This window comes from Equus caballus, chromosome 25 (assembly GCF_041296265.1).
Source record: "Equus caballus isolate H_3958 breed thoroughbred chromosome 25, TB-T2T, whole genome shotgun sequence".
Taxonomy (NCBI): Eukaryota; Metazoa; Chordata; class Mammalia; order Perissodactyla; family Equidae; genus Equus; species Equus caballus.
In genome coordinates this window covers 35,370,796-35,385,677 of record NC_091708.1, presented here as the reverse complement: position 1 = coordinate 35,385,677, position 14,882 = coordinate 35,370,796, and the positions used below count along the sequence as shown (strand labels likewise).

General features: G+C 39.8%; 2 protein-coding genes across 7 annotated transcripts in view; one reads left to right on the top strand and one right to left on the bottom strand.

Moving 5' to 3' along the window:
- RABGAP1 (RAB GTPase activating protein 1) overlaps positions 1-967 on the bottom strand; it is a 160,763-nt gene extending 159,796 nt beyond the window's left edge. The window contains exon 1 of one of the 5 annotated variants that reach the window (XM_023628822.2): positions 718-967. The gene's annotated coding sequence lies outside the window, so the exon portion shown is untranslated. The remainder of the gene's footprint in view (positions 1-717) is intronic. The other 4 variants (XM_070251707.1, XM_070251714.1, XM_070251712.1 and 1 more) reach the window with 4 other exon arrangements.
- A 21-nt stretch (positions 968-988) lies between these two features.
- On the top strand, positions 989-14,101 carry ZBTB26 (zinc finger and BTB domain containing 26). Of its 2 annotated transcripts, none has more exons than XM_001502295.5 (2): positions 989-1,133; positions 9,731-14,101. In XM_001502295.5, the coding sequence occupies exon 2, from the start codon at positions 9,741-9,743 to the stop codon at positions 11,064-11,066; it is 1,326 nt and encodes a 441-aa protein (XP_001502345.1). In that variant the 5' UTR covers positions 989-1,133; positions 9,731-9,740; the 3' UTR covers positions 11,067-14,101. The 2 variants fall into 2 exon arrangements, with proteins under 2 accessions (XP_001502345.1, XP_005605828.1); XM_005605771.4 differs by having other exon boundaries at positions 1,016-1,129.
- The last annotated feature ends 781 nt before the right edge of the window (positions 14,102-14,882 follow it).

The window sequence follows — 14,882 nt, the reverse complement described above, 5'->3', positions numbered from 1 at the left end:
AGTTCAGTGTAATAGAATACAGAGCCTAGAAACAAACCCTCACATATATGGTCAGTTGATTTTCAACAAAGATGCCAAGACCATTCAATGGGGAAAAGACAGTCTTTTCAACAAACGGTGCTGGAAAAACAATATCCATATGCAAAAGAATGAAGTTGGGTACAGCCGTGGTGACGGTTACACAACATGGTAAATGTACTTAACGCTACCTAAGTTTACACTTACAAATGATTAAAAAAAAGAAAGAAAGAAATACTATGTGTGTCATACCACTGTAAACCTCCCTCCCCCCAAAAAAGAAAAGAAAAGGAAATTGGGAGAATCCAGTGAGCAAGTGTATAGGCAAAGAGAAGGAAAGGAACTCTAGAATGATACTAAAGTTTTCTGTTCCGCAGGACTGTGTGGATGATGCCGTTCACCACAAGGACTACAGGAGATAAGACCCAGGTCTGCAGATGAACTCGAGATAATTAAAAGGTACTTTAACATCTGGACAAATCAATTGGAGATGTCTTCTGGGCAGCTGGCCCTGGAGCTCAAGAGACCAGTCTGGGCTGCCGAGAGTGATCTGTGAAAGGTCAGCAGCTGTAGGTAACAGAAGCCACGGGAATGAATGAGATCCCTGGGCAACACCAACATCCAAAAGCGGGGATGTAATCCTCCTGCTTTCAGGACCCCAACGAGGCCAGTCCACATCCCTGGGCGGGTGGGACTTACCAAGTCTTAAAAGCGGAGGAGACCTTCAGGCCCTCGCAGGCAGCAGACGGTCGAGGCCCCGCTCGAGAAGAAACGCTGAGAAAGCGCGAAGCGCGCACAGTCTAAGCCCCAGACGCTAACGAGTCGCCGCATCTTGGAGTAGCTGGAGGGGACACTTGGAGCAAAACTCCTGGACACTCAGTCTGCACCCCGCCCACAGGGCGGAAAGTCCCTCTCCAGCCGCTGCCCTCCGAGCCTTCCGATTGGTGGAGAGGACCATGGGACCTGGAAGTTGTCTTTGTCCGGCGAGGGCTGCCCTTCCGGTTCCGTTGGGTCCCCCTTTGGCTCGGGTTCTCTGCCCCTCCCCCTTCCCGGAGCCCCGAGGGGCCGGAGCTCCTGGTGGTGCCGGATCCTGACGGCGGCCTTCCCCCGGGTCTGTAAGTGTGGAGGCGGCCAGAGCACCGGGCAGGGGGACGGGGTGTCTCAAGATGGAGCCCTCTTGGGGCCCTGGATTGGCCAGGACCTGCGCTGGGATGGGGGCGGAGGGGTTGGCTAAGGTCTGGGGAGACTTACGAGCCCGTTGCCCGGCCCACGCTGCGCCCCGCCTCTTTCCCCTCCCTGCGTCTGCAGTGGGGAGCCTAAGGATGTCCCAGGGACCTCCTCCCGGGACCCCAGCGGAGGGCCTCGCCGTTGGCTTGGACTCCCGACTCTGGTGTCTTGTAAGAAGTGCCAGAGCTGAGGCCCTGGCAAGGCCTCATGCCAGCCCGCGAGAATCTTTATGAGTGCTGACCTAGGATACCCTTTTGCCGGGGTTTCCCTCAAATCAGCCACTGGCTGCAGCATCTTTTATATTACTGGCGCTGTGCCAGGCACTGGGAATTTGTAAGATATCATTCCAACTTTCAGGGTCAAGTTTGCGAGGCGGATATAAATAGAAGTCCTCCTGCTGCGATATATGTATCTGTCATATATGTGTGAATTGCCCAAGTGGCAGTTGCCGGAAAGGCTGAAGAAGGAAAGTGACGTCTAAATTATACTTCTTGAGGTGGAGAAGAGCTTTTCATGCAGAAGGAACAATTGCAATGCTGTGAAGGAAAGACTGAGCATAACTTGTGTGGAAAGAGGAGGAAGTGGGAGGACCCTTGTTCATAGGATGAGATATGAGGCTGGGAAAGTAGGCTGAGGTCCAGATAGTGATTAAACCTGAAGGAGATAAGTTGTTTTTGGAGAGTTTTGAGCAGGAGACAGATATGGTCAGATTTGCACTGTAGAAAGCCATGTTGTTCTGGAGGTCAGCCAATAGAATAGGAATTTCTATAAACTGTTTCTGGACATTAGCTAAAGTCTAGGTACTTTTACTGGAGATTCTTTTGAAGGAGTTATGGGATCAGCCTAGTGAGAGGCAATGGAGTCCTGAAATGGATTTATGACAGTATTATTGGGAAGAATGCGAGTATGTTGTAGTGAATGGTGTCAAGACTCCATAATAAACTCGGTGTTGAGTGTGAAAGAGGTACCAAAGCTGATTCCCAGGTTTTAAGCCTTTGGTATTTGAAGAATGTTGATGCCATTATCATCAATAAAGCCATAAGCTTTAGTGTAGACTACACATTTATTTTTTGGATATGTTGAATTACTAATGGGATACCCACACGGAGCTGTCCAGTATAGAGTTGGAAATGCAAATCTGCAGCTCAGCCTAAATGTTGTGGCTAGAAGTGAAGGTTTAGGTCATCAGCAAAGAGGTGGAAGCCATGGGAATAATTGGCATCAGGAAGGGATTATTGAGAAGAAGGGAATATTTTGAGGGAATGGCTGTATTTATAAAGCAAAAAGAGGAATTAGAGCTAGTAGTAGTTGGTATAGTAGCAGAAACACAGGTAGGGGATAAAGCATAAAGGTGCAGGGTTCTAGCAACCAAGGAGACCCAGAAATCAAAAGAAGAGAATTTTGAAAAGGGTCCATGGGGACAATTCATATAGAGCATTTGGGGAAGGAAAAAACCAAAAGATTGCATTTCTTTATTAAGAGATCATTAGTTACCTTTTAAAAAGCAATTTCAGTAGAGTGATGAGGTGATGATAATACGAAATAATGGAGACCTCAACTAGTTTGGTGTTAAATGAGAATGAGAAATTGCCACCTATGAAGGATTTCACAAAGAAAATTGACAGCTTTATTTGTTTATTTACCCAATAAATGCTTATAAAGCACATTCCAGGCACTGTTCTAAGCTCTTTTAAAAATTAACTTAATTTTTAAATTTAATTTACATTAAAAATTAATTTAATTTCCCATAACAACCCTGTGACATAATATTACTATTTGACAGACAGATGGGAAAACTGAAGCACAGAAGTGGTTAAGTAACTTGCCCAAGGTGACACAGCTAGTAAGTGGTTGAGCAGAATTTGATCCTAGGAAATATGGCTCCAGAATCCATGGTTTTACACCACTGCACTAAGCAATGACTGAGTGTGGGAGTCAAAGGAGCGGAAAAAATTTAAGCAAAGATAGGCTCATTGATTTAAAAAAAAAAAAAAATGGAGAGGCTTGTGAGGAGCTCCAGATTGAGAAAAGGGAAATAATGAATTTTTTTGTGTATTATATATGTTTTTTATTTCTTTCCTTCTGTCTTAGATCCTATTCCAATCGGTGCCAGCTTAGGCCAGTTTCTTTCACAATTAGGTCTATTTATGTCATGCTTTCATCTATCACTTACTATCTATAATCAGGTCTCCTCTTCAGCTTCAGACCCATATCCAGCTAACTAATAGAACTTCTCCTTGATATGATTCAGGTTAAACATTTTAAGACCAGACTCATGATCATCTCTTCCAGTGTTCCCTAGCTTATTGAATAACACTCCATCAAAGATATCCAGTCACTGAAACCAAATATCTTGGAGTCATCTTGACCTTTCCTCTCTTGTTCCCCACCTTGGTCACCAAGTCCATGAGTTCTTTGTTTAAAATATTTCTCGAATCTCTTTCCTGTCTCCATCCATATTATTGTTCTCTCTATTCAGGCCCTCATCATTTCTGTCTTGATATGCTAAAGTAATAGCAAACTAATACATTTCCTTGCCTTCGTGTTCGCTGTTCTCAGAGCCAGTCTCCATGAATTTTTGTTTCTGACTTACTGAGTTTTAGCAGTGCAACAGTTTAGACCTCATGTATTTTGAGTGATAGAGGAGTAGCCTCAGGCAGGTATTTTTGGGTAGCTTGAACTGTTAAGTTTGGTCAGGATTGGCCATGAGGATGGGCATTTAGGAACTTTTTAAGAAGAGAAGGTAATAAAACATTGAGAAACCAGACAGGCTTTCTGAAGAAGTACGTCCTGAAAAAACATAGCAAAAAATCAAGGACTAAGCTTTGAAGGATATACTTATCTTTACACAATTTAGTGAACGCTTGAGGAACAGACCAGCAAAAGAAGGGTGGAAAACTGAGGCCAGTAGTTAAGTAACATGCCCACTTCTGTACAGCAGTTTACAAAGAATGAACTAGATCTATATTTATTCAACATAAATAGCCCTCAAAAACAAGAAATGAAAAAGGAAAGTTGCAAAACAATGTGTATAGTTTATGTATAAAACATAATTTTATTTTATATTTTCTGTGGCTAAGCAGATAGAAGTGTTGTTTTTAAAATAGAAGGAGGGAGGGGCCAGCCCGTTGGCGCAGTGGTTAAGTGCGCGCATTCCACTTCGGTGGCCCGGGGTTCGCCGGTTCGGATCCTGGGTGCGGACATGGCACCGCTTGGCACGCCATGCTGTGGTAGGGGTCCCACATATAAAGTAGAGGAAGATGGGCATGGATGTTAGCTCAGGGCCAGTCTTCCTCAGCAAAAAGAGGAGGATTGGCCCCAGATGTTAGCTCAGGGCTAATCTTCCTCAAAATAAAATAAAATAAAATAGGAGGAGGGACAGTCATGAAGGACCAAACATAGAACAAACTGAGTACTGAGTGGAAGGTGGTTGGGAAAGGGAACTTTTACTTTATAATGTTCAAAAATTTTCTAGGAAGGATATATTTCCATATATGTTACTTAGAATTATAAGTAAAAACAAAACAAAAGAGTGAGAACTTGGAAAGTGTAGTGTCATGAAAGTTACCCAAAGGAAGAAAAGAATGGAGGATCGATGCAGAGAAAGGCTGTAGTATATTACAACCTCTTTAAAAAATGGCATATGGAGTTAATGAGAGACAAAGAAAGATTTCCAAGTAGTCTTGAGTGCTAAGTTGAAAGATAAAGACACTTTTATGAGGTAGATGAGGAAACAGACTGACATATAGCTTGGGAGTTTATTATACAGAATAACAAAGTTTTAGAGGCATTTGAGATAAGAAATGGGTATTTTCTCCCTGCCCGTAGCACTGCAGTAAACATTGTCTAACCTAGAATATTCACTGATCCTTTTTGGTTACTCCTGTTTGAACAAAGGGAAATTTTCAAATCAGCTGGCACATTTGATATGGAAATAATTATGAAAGAATTCTGTAAACATAAAGAGATCTTAAGTGAGAATATTCCTATTACATTGATGTTTGAGAAATGGGTCATTCCAAACTGGCTAATAGAAACTTGGCAGTATTCAGATTTAATCACAGTAACCTAGGCAATAGATGATAAGGACCTGAACCTTGGCAATGATAGTAAGAATAGAGAGAGAGAATTTGGAAATCATTCTCTGGAAAGAATCAGTAGAATATAGTGACAAGTCTCTATTCTACCCGACCAGTTCTTTACTTTCTTTCAGTTACTGGAAGCTCTGCTACAGTCTGGAATTATGTGAGTGATTTTTATTAAAATTATGAATAATTCCTACTACACTTAGAAGTTAACTACAGTTAGAGATTCTGAAAATCAACTATATTCATAATTTTTAGTTTTATTTGCAAATGGCTTTGTTTCAGTCTACAAATAAACAAAAGGTGGGAAAATAACATAAAGTTTAAATAGGTGAGAAAGGAGGGTAAAACAAGGATAAAGAAATAAAATGCAATCTGGAATATGACTAATATATAAATGGCTTCCTATTAAAATCCTGTAGACTTGACACAAATTTGGCTTGAAGTTGTACTTTTTGTTTTTAAACATAAACCTTTTATTGAGGCATAACTAAATACACAAAAGCATGTAAATCATAAGCGTACAACTAAATGGACATGAGGAAGGAAATCTGAACAGTGACACAGTTGACGTTATCCATAAAATAAAACTTCAGGTAGCCTAGTTTTTCATGCGTGGATTTGGGCATCACTCAGCTTGGGCACAAGTTCCAACTCTAACACTTAGCACTTCCCCCCTCTCTTAAGTTGAGCAAGTTATTTGTGTTCTCCAAGCTTAAGTTGCCTCAAATGCAAAGTGAGGATGATGATAAATCCTACCTCATAGGGATTTTGAGGATTTAGTGGGTCAATTTAGGTAAAGATTAGCTATTATTTCTCTTATTTTTAAATAAAACTAAGCCAGTTCATAAGAAACACAATTATTCCTTTTTATTTTGAAATTTTTGAAAAGTAAAAAAAAAAGTTTGTCTAAAATTTGGTTTTATATCGTAAAAACTCTTTTGTAAACAAACCCTAGAAAAAAATTTTCCCCAGGGCACTCAAAAGGGAATATCATGATAATGATGTCTCTACCTTAGCTCAATAATAATTTCATAGGGAACATGAAGAGTTCATTATTCTGCTGGTTTTTGTTGAATGAGCTGTGTAAAAAGTAACGGTTGATCCTTGCCCTCAAATAACTAACAGCCTATCCGAAGGAGAAACTAGTGACAGGAAACAATTAAGGGATAAACTGTGTGGCCTGGAAATAAGAGTTTATCAAAAGGAGACAATAGAGTGGGCTGACATATATTAGGGAAAACTTCTCAAACAGGATAAATGTTCCTCACATTCTTTGGCTACAGCAGACAAATCAAAACAAGCACTTTCCTGGGATACCTGGTTGGCTGCTCCCATTGGTAAGTTTCTTGAGACTGATGGGTAGGAAGTAAATGAAATTGTACTCCAGCTCCTCATCTTTGGAGCTTCAAGGAACAGTTATCCCTGAGGACGATGTTGTCTAAAGCATTGTGAGCACTGTCATACTACAGATGGAAGCAATTAATGCTCATTTTTGGGTGTAGGTAGGAAAATACTGACCTGAGGGTAGATTTAGAACAAGCTAAACTCTAAGCTAAACTCTAAAAAAGAATGCCCCTTTTGTTTGGCCACTTGAAACAACAGTCATTTTTATAACTTCTGGTTATAAATTGGGACATTTCACCATTTCCAGAATGAATATATTAAGCTACTGTAATTGCTAAAACTCACCAGGGACAATACAGTTTTGCTGTTTTCTTTACTGCTGTATTCCCTGTATCTCCTAGATTTTTCCTTTTTATTTGATATTCACCGTCTTTTCTCTGTTGCTACATTTGCTTTTCTTTATCCCTTCTCTCTCATCTTTATTGTGATTTTTCATTATGTTTACATTCAGAGTGCCATGAAAGGGAAAAGCTTATAGTTTATGTATGTTTATTTTTGTTAATATATCTGTGCCATACCAGTTCCCCCTCCTAATTTCACCTCTCTTTCAATGACAGTTTCATTCAGCTAACCTCCTAAGTTTAGAACCTGTACACATTCCTTTTTCGATTCTCTGTATCCAGTTAGTTTCCAAGTTCTTTGGAATCTTTTGTAATTTTCCCTTACTCCTTATTCCCATTTTGATTCCTTTCTAGGCTCTCATGGCCTCAGACATGTAATGCTTCTGCAGGCACTGAGCTGGTCTTCCTAACAGCACTTCTTCCTTCTTACCACTGTCAAATGAATCCTATAGGTTCAGCAAATGCAAACTGAGCACCTGCCATGTGTTTAGTACAATATTAGGTGATGGGAATACACACTGATCTGAACAGAAGAGGGTTTGGCCAGGAGTGAATGTGGCTGCAGTAAGTAGAATTTGAAGCAAAAGGAAAAAGTGTTTTGCCCTAAAAGATGCAGTTTCCAAGCATGAGCCTCATTGAATAGGCTGGAGATGTTTCCCTCTAGTGCTATGAAGCTTGCTGTTTGGAGAGGAAGGAGCAAGTATTTAATAAAGTATTTTGAGTCTTATTTTAGTACTCTGCTATGAGCTCAGTAGATACGGCTGTTCTGGTCTAAGGGGTTAGGGAAGGGCCTCTTGGAGGAAATAAAGGAGTCAGAATTGCATAAGAGTAGTGTTCTAGACTAATGGAATAACTGTGCTAAGGCTTGGAGTCAATAGAGTGCTCTCATGAACCAGGCACTGAGCAATATGAGAAGAGCTGGCCGCCTCCTTCAGGAGCTGGTGTTCTATCAGCCTTGGTAAGTCAGTGTTACAGAAGATTATAAAGATTAAGCTTCAGGGTCCAGATGTGACCAAGAGCAGCTGGTTGTATTAGTGATTCTCACCTACGGGGTTGATGAATGCACGAAGTTCAAGGTGAATTTATTGATGCACTGTGATTGTAGAGCTGTTTCTCAAGGGTAGACCTGATATACCTGCTGATCTCATACAAGACTGATAGATAGACAGAGAGTGCCATTTTATTACTTTTACGATGACTGGTGGACTGGAATTATGTTGGCATGGTTAATTCCTCTTTCTCTTTAGCAAGACACATGGGAAGCCAAGTTAACAGAAAATAATTTGAAGAGTATGGAATCAGGGGGCTTTTTCCAAAGAAATTGCTATGTAAAGAGACAAACAAACATGCGGAGAATTTTGGCAAAGACACCTTCTCTCTGGTTGAATGGGTTAGGCCAGTGTTTACTTTAATTATTATTAGGTATACTTAGTTTATACTTAGGTTAGTCTTCATCCAGGAGACAATGGGAAGTCACGGCAAGATTTTAGGCAGGATTGGATATAATCAGATCTGTGTTGTTGAAAAATGACGTGTGGTCACTGTAGAAGTTGGACTAGAGGGAAAAGAAGCTGGAAGCCAAGGAACATTTATGAATCAGTTCTAGTAGTCCAGTTGATGAGTAATGATGGATAAATAGAGATAAAGAAGAAAGAACAGAATCTAGTAGGGATTAATTAGATCCACTTTACTCCTGCTCAGATTCCCACCAAGTGGCTCACCTGGTTTTTCTGTATCAAATATTTTATTTACTTTCTATATCAAGACATGTTTCTTAAGAGAGAGTTTATATTTGTCCAAAATGCACAGGACAAAGACCTATGCCTCTAACATTGTCTAAACAATCTCCCTTTAGGTCTGTGACTTTCATTCTATCGTAGAAATACTTGTATGAATAAATTCACATCATTTTAAAGAGAAGAGAGTTTACCCAGGAATGGGGCAAGTAATGTCCCTGCAGTTCTTTAAAATACATAACAAAGGAAAAGAGTGTTTTGTCTTTGAAGAGGCAGATTCATGGTATCACACAAAAGAAAATAGTTACTTCGTTATTATTTGTTGAGATGTTTTAGTTTGTTTTTGAAACCTGATAGAATTCTTATTTGAGAAGTGAAAAAACACTCAGAGTAACTCAAGCTTTGTTCTTGTATTAAGTATCTTAAAAAGTTGAATGAGGGGTTGGCCCCGTGGCCGAGTGGTTAAGTTCACGCGCTCCTCTTCGGCGGCCCAGGGTTTTGCCGGTTCGGATCCTGGGCGCAGATGTGGCACTGCTCATCAAACCATGCTGAGGCGGCATCTCACATGCCACAACTATAAGGACCCACAACTAAAAATATACAACTATGTACCAGCGGGCTTTGGGGAGAAAAAGGAAAAATAAAATCTTTGGAAAAAAAAAAGTTGAGTGAATGCCAAGCTATTCACACTGATATAAGTCCACTCCTTAGGTGCCATTGACACTTGATGTTGGTAAGGAGTAATTTTTAACAGCCTTTGAAAGCTGTTATACTAGCTTCCTCTTTCAAGGAAAATTTTATTTGGATACATACAAAGAGATAATGACAACACAAATTTGGTTTTGGAAGGAAAATCCAGGTTTCTTAATTGTTGGAATTTTCTTAAATTCATCCTTTTTACATTTCTGTTCTTTAGGTCTGCCAAAATGTCTGAAAGATCAGATCTCCTTCACTTCAAGTTTGAAAATTATGGAGATTCAATGTTACAAAAAATGAACAAATTAAGAGAAGAGAATAAATTTTGTGATGTTACAGTTCTCATAGATGATATTGAGGTACAGGGGCATAAAATTGTGTTTGCTGCAGGTTCCCCCTTCTTAAGAGACCAGTTTTTACTGAATGATTCCAGAGAGGTGAAAATCTCCATATTACAGAGTTCCGAAGTGGGGAGACAATTGCTCTTATCCTGTTATAGTGGTGTGCTGGAATTCCCTGAGATGGAACTGGTAAATTACTTGACTGCTGCGAGTTTTCTTCAGATGAGCCACATTGTAGAGCGGTGCACGCAGGCCCTGTGGAAGTTTATAAAGCCAAAACAACCAATGGATAGTAAAGAGGGATGTGAACCACAGAGTGCTTCTCCCCAGTCAAAAGAACAGCAGGGAGATGCCAGAGGATCCCCAAAGCAGAACTCACCTTGTATTCATCCATCTGAAGACAGTATGGATATGGAGGACAGTGATATTCAGATTGTTAAGGTAGAATCTATTGGGGATGTATCAGAGGTTAGAAGTAAAAAAGATCAGAACCAGTTTATTTCTTCTGAACCCACTGCTTTACATTCATCAGAGCCCCAGCACTCCCTGATAAATTCAACCGTGGAAAACAGAGTAAGTGAAATAGAACAAAACCATCTCCACAATTATGCCCTCTCTTACACAGGCAGTGATAACATCATCATGGCCTCAAAAGATGTCTTTGGGCCTAATATTCGAGGTGTAGACAAAGGCCTACAGTGGCATCACCAATGCCCAAAGTGTACCAGGGTGTTTCGTCACCTGGAGAACTACGCCAACCATTTAAAAATGCATAAACTCTTTATGTGTCTACTCTGCGGCAAGACTTTTACTCAGAAAGGCAACCTTCATCGACACATGCGTGTGCATGCCGGCATTAAACCTTTCCAGTGTAAGATCTGTGGGAAAACCTTTTCTCAGAAGTGTTCTTTACAGGATCATCTTAACCTTCACAGTGGAGATAAGCCCCATAAGTGTAACTATTGTGACATGGTTTTTGCACATAAGCCAGTTTTGAGGAAACACCTTAAACAGCTGCATGGCAAAAACAGCTTTGATAATGCAAATGAAAGAAATGTGCAAGACCTCACAGTGGATTTTGATTCTTTTGCATGTACAACAGTCACAGACTCTAAAGGTTGTCAGCCACAACCTGATGCAACACAGGTCCTGGATGCAGGTAAACTGGCCCAAGCTGTCCTGAACTTAAGGAATGATAGTACTTGTGTGAATTGAGTAGGGGCTTTATGCTCACGACTAGAACTGACTGAAAATGTGGCAATAGTCTCAGTGTTTGTAGGAGTGATTTTGCTAGTTTGACTTCTCCAAAGCCTCTGCAGGTTGTAGGGGTGAGTCAAAGCACTAACAGACCAGGCAACTTACCACTTGAAGTGGTCTTGCCTTCCTTTTGCCCTCTCCCATTTCTTGTTTTGAATTATTTATCCTGTGATGTCTGTTTTCTTTTCCCAAGGAGTTATCCCATTTGTCTACCTAACAATGACTTATGTCTTAGACTGACACTATTTTAGGCTTTTCACCAGGCACATTCTGAAGGTACCAACAAGTTAATAACATCACCTACACTCCACTAATAGAGTCTATGCTAAGAGAATGAATATTTTTCTTTGTCAGAAAATAGGCTGAGATATAAGGTGATATTGCTATTGGCCTGAATATGTGATAGAACTTCTTGTTGCCTATTGATAATTCAGCTCTGTCTGATAAATGAATGAATCTACTTCCTACCATTTGTACTTGTCTTGGAGCTGGTTATAAAGTAGTATTTTGGGTTCTGTACTCTTTTCAACAGTATTATGGCTCAACTTCATGTCATTGAATTGTTCACATAGACCGGAATACAGTCTTTTCAGCAACACCTGCAGACAAACAGTTAGGAATCACCATGAAGAGCATCATCAGCAAAGGATAGAAGTAGAGTTGTACAACAGTAATTAGAGGAGAAGTTTCCCCAGAAAGAAGCCAAATGCTTGTAATTAATATGTAACTTACTTCTTAATGCTTTTGAAGTCGGAATTACTCCAGGCACACTTAAAATGTGCTAAACTATAATGGTCTCTCTAAAAAGGAGCTATTTGGGAGTCTCCAGACTTTGTTTTAGAGGTTAGCCATCAGAAAGGTGAGTTTGGCCTTCAGAGTTTTGTCCAGTATACTGTAATAACCTCTGAATTCTCATTTCCTCATGTACTTTAATTTCTAAAATGGTTGAAAAAAGTGGGTGACAGAAGGAGCAATCAGATAATTGCATTCAGATGTTCCTATAAAGGTATAATGTCCCACCTTGCCACCTTTGATAAATCACTAATACAAAGTTGATCTTCCAGTATGGAAGACTGTTCCATATTGTTCCAAACTGTTTTTCCTAAAGCACATGTTATATAGTTCAAAAGTAAAATTTTGAGTCTTATTAGTTTCTGACCCATGAGTTAGATTTAGGTAATAAGAGTGTTAGTCCTTAGAGAATCTTCAGAGATCATTTACTCCACCTCTTTTTTTAAAATTGGGGTATCCAAAGCCCAAAGAGGTGGCCTGGCCAAGGCTGGCCAAAGTAGATAAGTGACTAAATATGAGCTAGTGTCCCTTGGCTTCAAAAGATTTAGTACAGGATCAAGAATACATTAGCCAAAAGCTCCTAGTTTGTGCTTCACCTTTGTGAATCCCTATAGGCTTTCTGAGACAGCCTGGATTTTGCAAACAAAATATCACAGGATTTATTTTTGTTAATTACTTTTTGATAATTATTTTTTTGTTAATTAATGAATATTACATTCTTCCCAAGCAAATGACTGATTTGCTGGGTGTTGGTTAGGGAGGGAAAGGACAAATAAGAATAATGTTAGAAGGATCCAAATATGAAACTGATTGATTTTTGTCTGGAGGCAGTGTTTAGTTTCCGTCAAGATTTTCTGTTTTTATTTTTGAGCTGTGAGAGTGCATGTAACAATAAACCAAAAATTAGGTTTGAGTAGTCAGAGGGAATTCTTAAAGTTGTTATAATTTGATGCTTTTACATGTGAATCTGACTTGAGGTGTAATTTATACCTTTTGTTAAAAGATTTAAAACGAGAATACAATTGAGCAGTAAGACTAATAGGTATCATGCCTATCATCACTCATCATATGATCTAAGGATGCTTCCTAGCATTCTGATTTTTATATGATCCAGCCAAAGAGTACCAGTTCTATGCAGCAGTGAGACACCGACATGTTAAAGATTTCACTGTTTTCTCCAAACATCATTTCATCACAGGGAAATTTCAAGATGGAGTGCTTCCTTTGCTTACATTCATGTCCTGTTTTGTTACTGGTTTGAAGACTGAAAAGCATGAGTTCAAATAAGATTGGTGTCTTTGGTTGGAGACTATTTCTGGGTTAACTCAGTCATTCAAGAAACACTTGTTGAGCACCTACTGTTGCCAGGTACTATGCTAGATACTGGGGTTATGAAGGTAAGATTGCTATGGTCCCTGCCCTCATGGAGCTTACAGTCTCATGTGGTCTTAGTGAGATAAGATGTCAATTTGATTTTACACTAGAAATAATAAAGAAAACTGCCTTGCTTTCTTGGATCACTTAAAATCAGCATCTTGATGGTTCTCTATGAGTAAAGTTTTGTCTAGTTGTCACCTTTTGCAACTGCAAACCACTGAAGTGATTCACAGTCTCCTCCATTTCTTGGCTGGAGAGGCATTCTGTTTCTGTGAGACATTTTCTTAATTTTAGTGTGACTTGACTATTCTCCTTGTTTATACATGTTTCCTAGATTGTATTGCAAAGTGGTCCAGTTACTGATATCAAATATGTCTTATAGGGGAAGATGACTTTCAAAACTAGTCGTATTCCTGTAGATGAGGAAGATTTTTTAAAACCTTAGTCATTCAGCAGTTGTATTTTATGGATCCCCAGGATAACGAAAAAGGAGAGAGGCCTCTCTTTACCATAGTTTGGTTTTAAAGAAATTACTGTCACAGTCATTTATTTATTTATTATTTAATTTTAAAGACAAACTCCAAACTGAAGTGACTCTGAGGTAAATCAGATGTGGTTTTAATTTGTTTTAGTTTCTTTATTAGAAGTTCTATAAATGGAAGGTGACCAGTGTCACTACTTTTAAAATATTGTCCTAAACAACTTAGAACATTTTATTTCAGCTGGTGAATAGCTGTTCTAAATCTGTTGTATGTTAGACATACTATGAACTACCTCTTCACTTATTATGGGGAAGTTTCCTAAATAAAAGTGTGACAATTAAAGCTCTGGTGTCAGTGGTTTATTTTCTCTGTCCTCCTGCTTTCCTTTTCAATTGCTTGAATTTGAATACAAGAATGCCTTCTTCACTCCTGTTCTTTAAAAAACATATAAATCAAGCACACTGAACTTTGTTTCAGAAGAAACTGTGGGTTTAGCAGAAATTGTGACTAGGGTTATTTACGTCCCTGAGAACCTGTTGACTGAGGGGGTAGAGCAACTGCTTTTAAGAATTGGTTAGGGGCCGGCCCTGTGTCCCTGTGTCCCTGTGGCCCAGTGGTTAAGTTCCTGCGCTCTGCTTCCTCGGCCCAGGGTTTCGCTCGTTCAGATCCTGGGCGCGAATATAGCACCACTCATCAGGCCATGCTGAGGCGGTGTCCCACATGCCACAGCTAGAAGGGCCCACAACTAAAAATACATAACTATGTACTGGGGCCTTTGGGAGGAAAAAGGAAACAAAATCTTAAAAAAAAAAAAAATTGGTTAAAATTCCTTCATTTGGCAAATACTTGATGCCTACTAAGTGCTAGATTTGGGGAAAGCAAAGGTCAGTAAGTCACTGTCCTAAATAACCTCCGTTTAGATGGGACACAAATTCCAATACAGGTAAAATAACTGCAACCGTGAAGGCAGCCAAAGTGTTTACAGGCTCCCAAGTGGGAGCCAGCTAATTCAGGAGCAGTTCAGGATGGCTTCAGGGATGATGTGATTTCCGAGCAGGACTTTGAAGGATAAGTGGGAGGAAGGATAGGGCATATTGGAGCTAACAGCCGGGCCAACAGTTTA

Coding starts and splice junctions, on each gene's coding strand:
- ZBTB26 (XM_001502295.5), top strand. CDS start 9,741: ATGTCTGAAAGATCAGATCTCCTTCACTTCAAGTTTGAAAATTATGGA.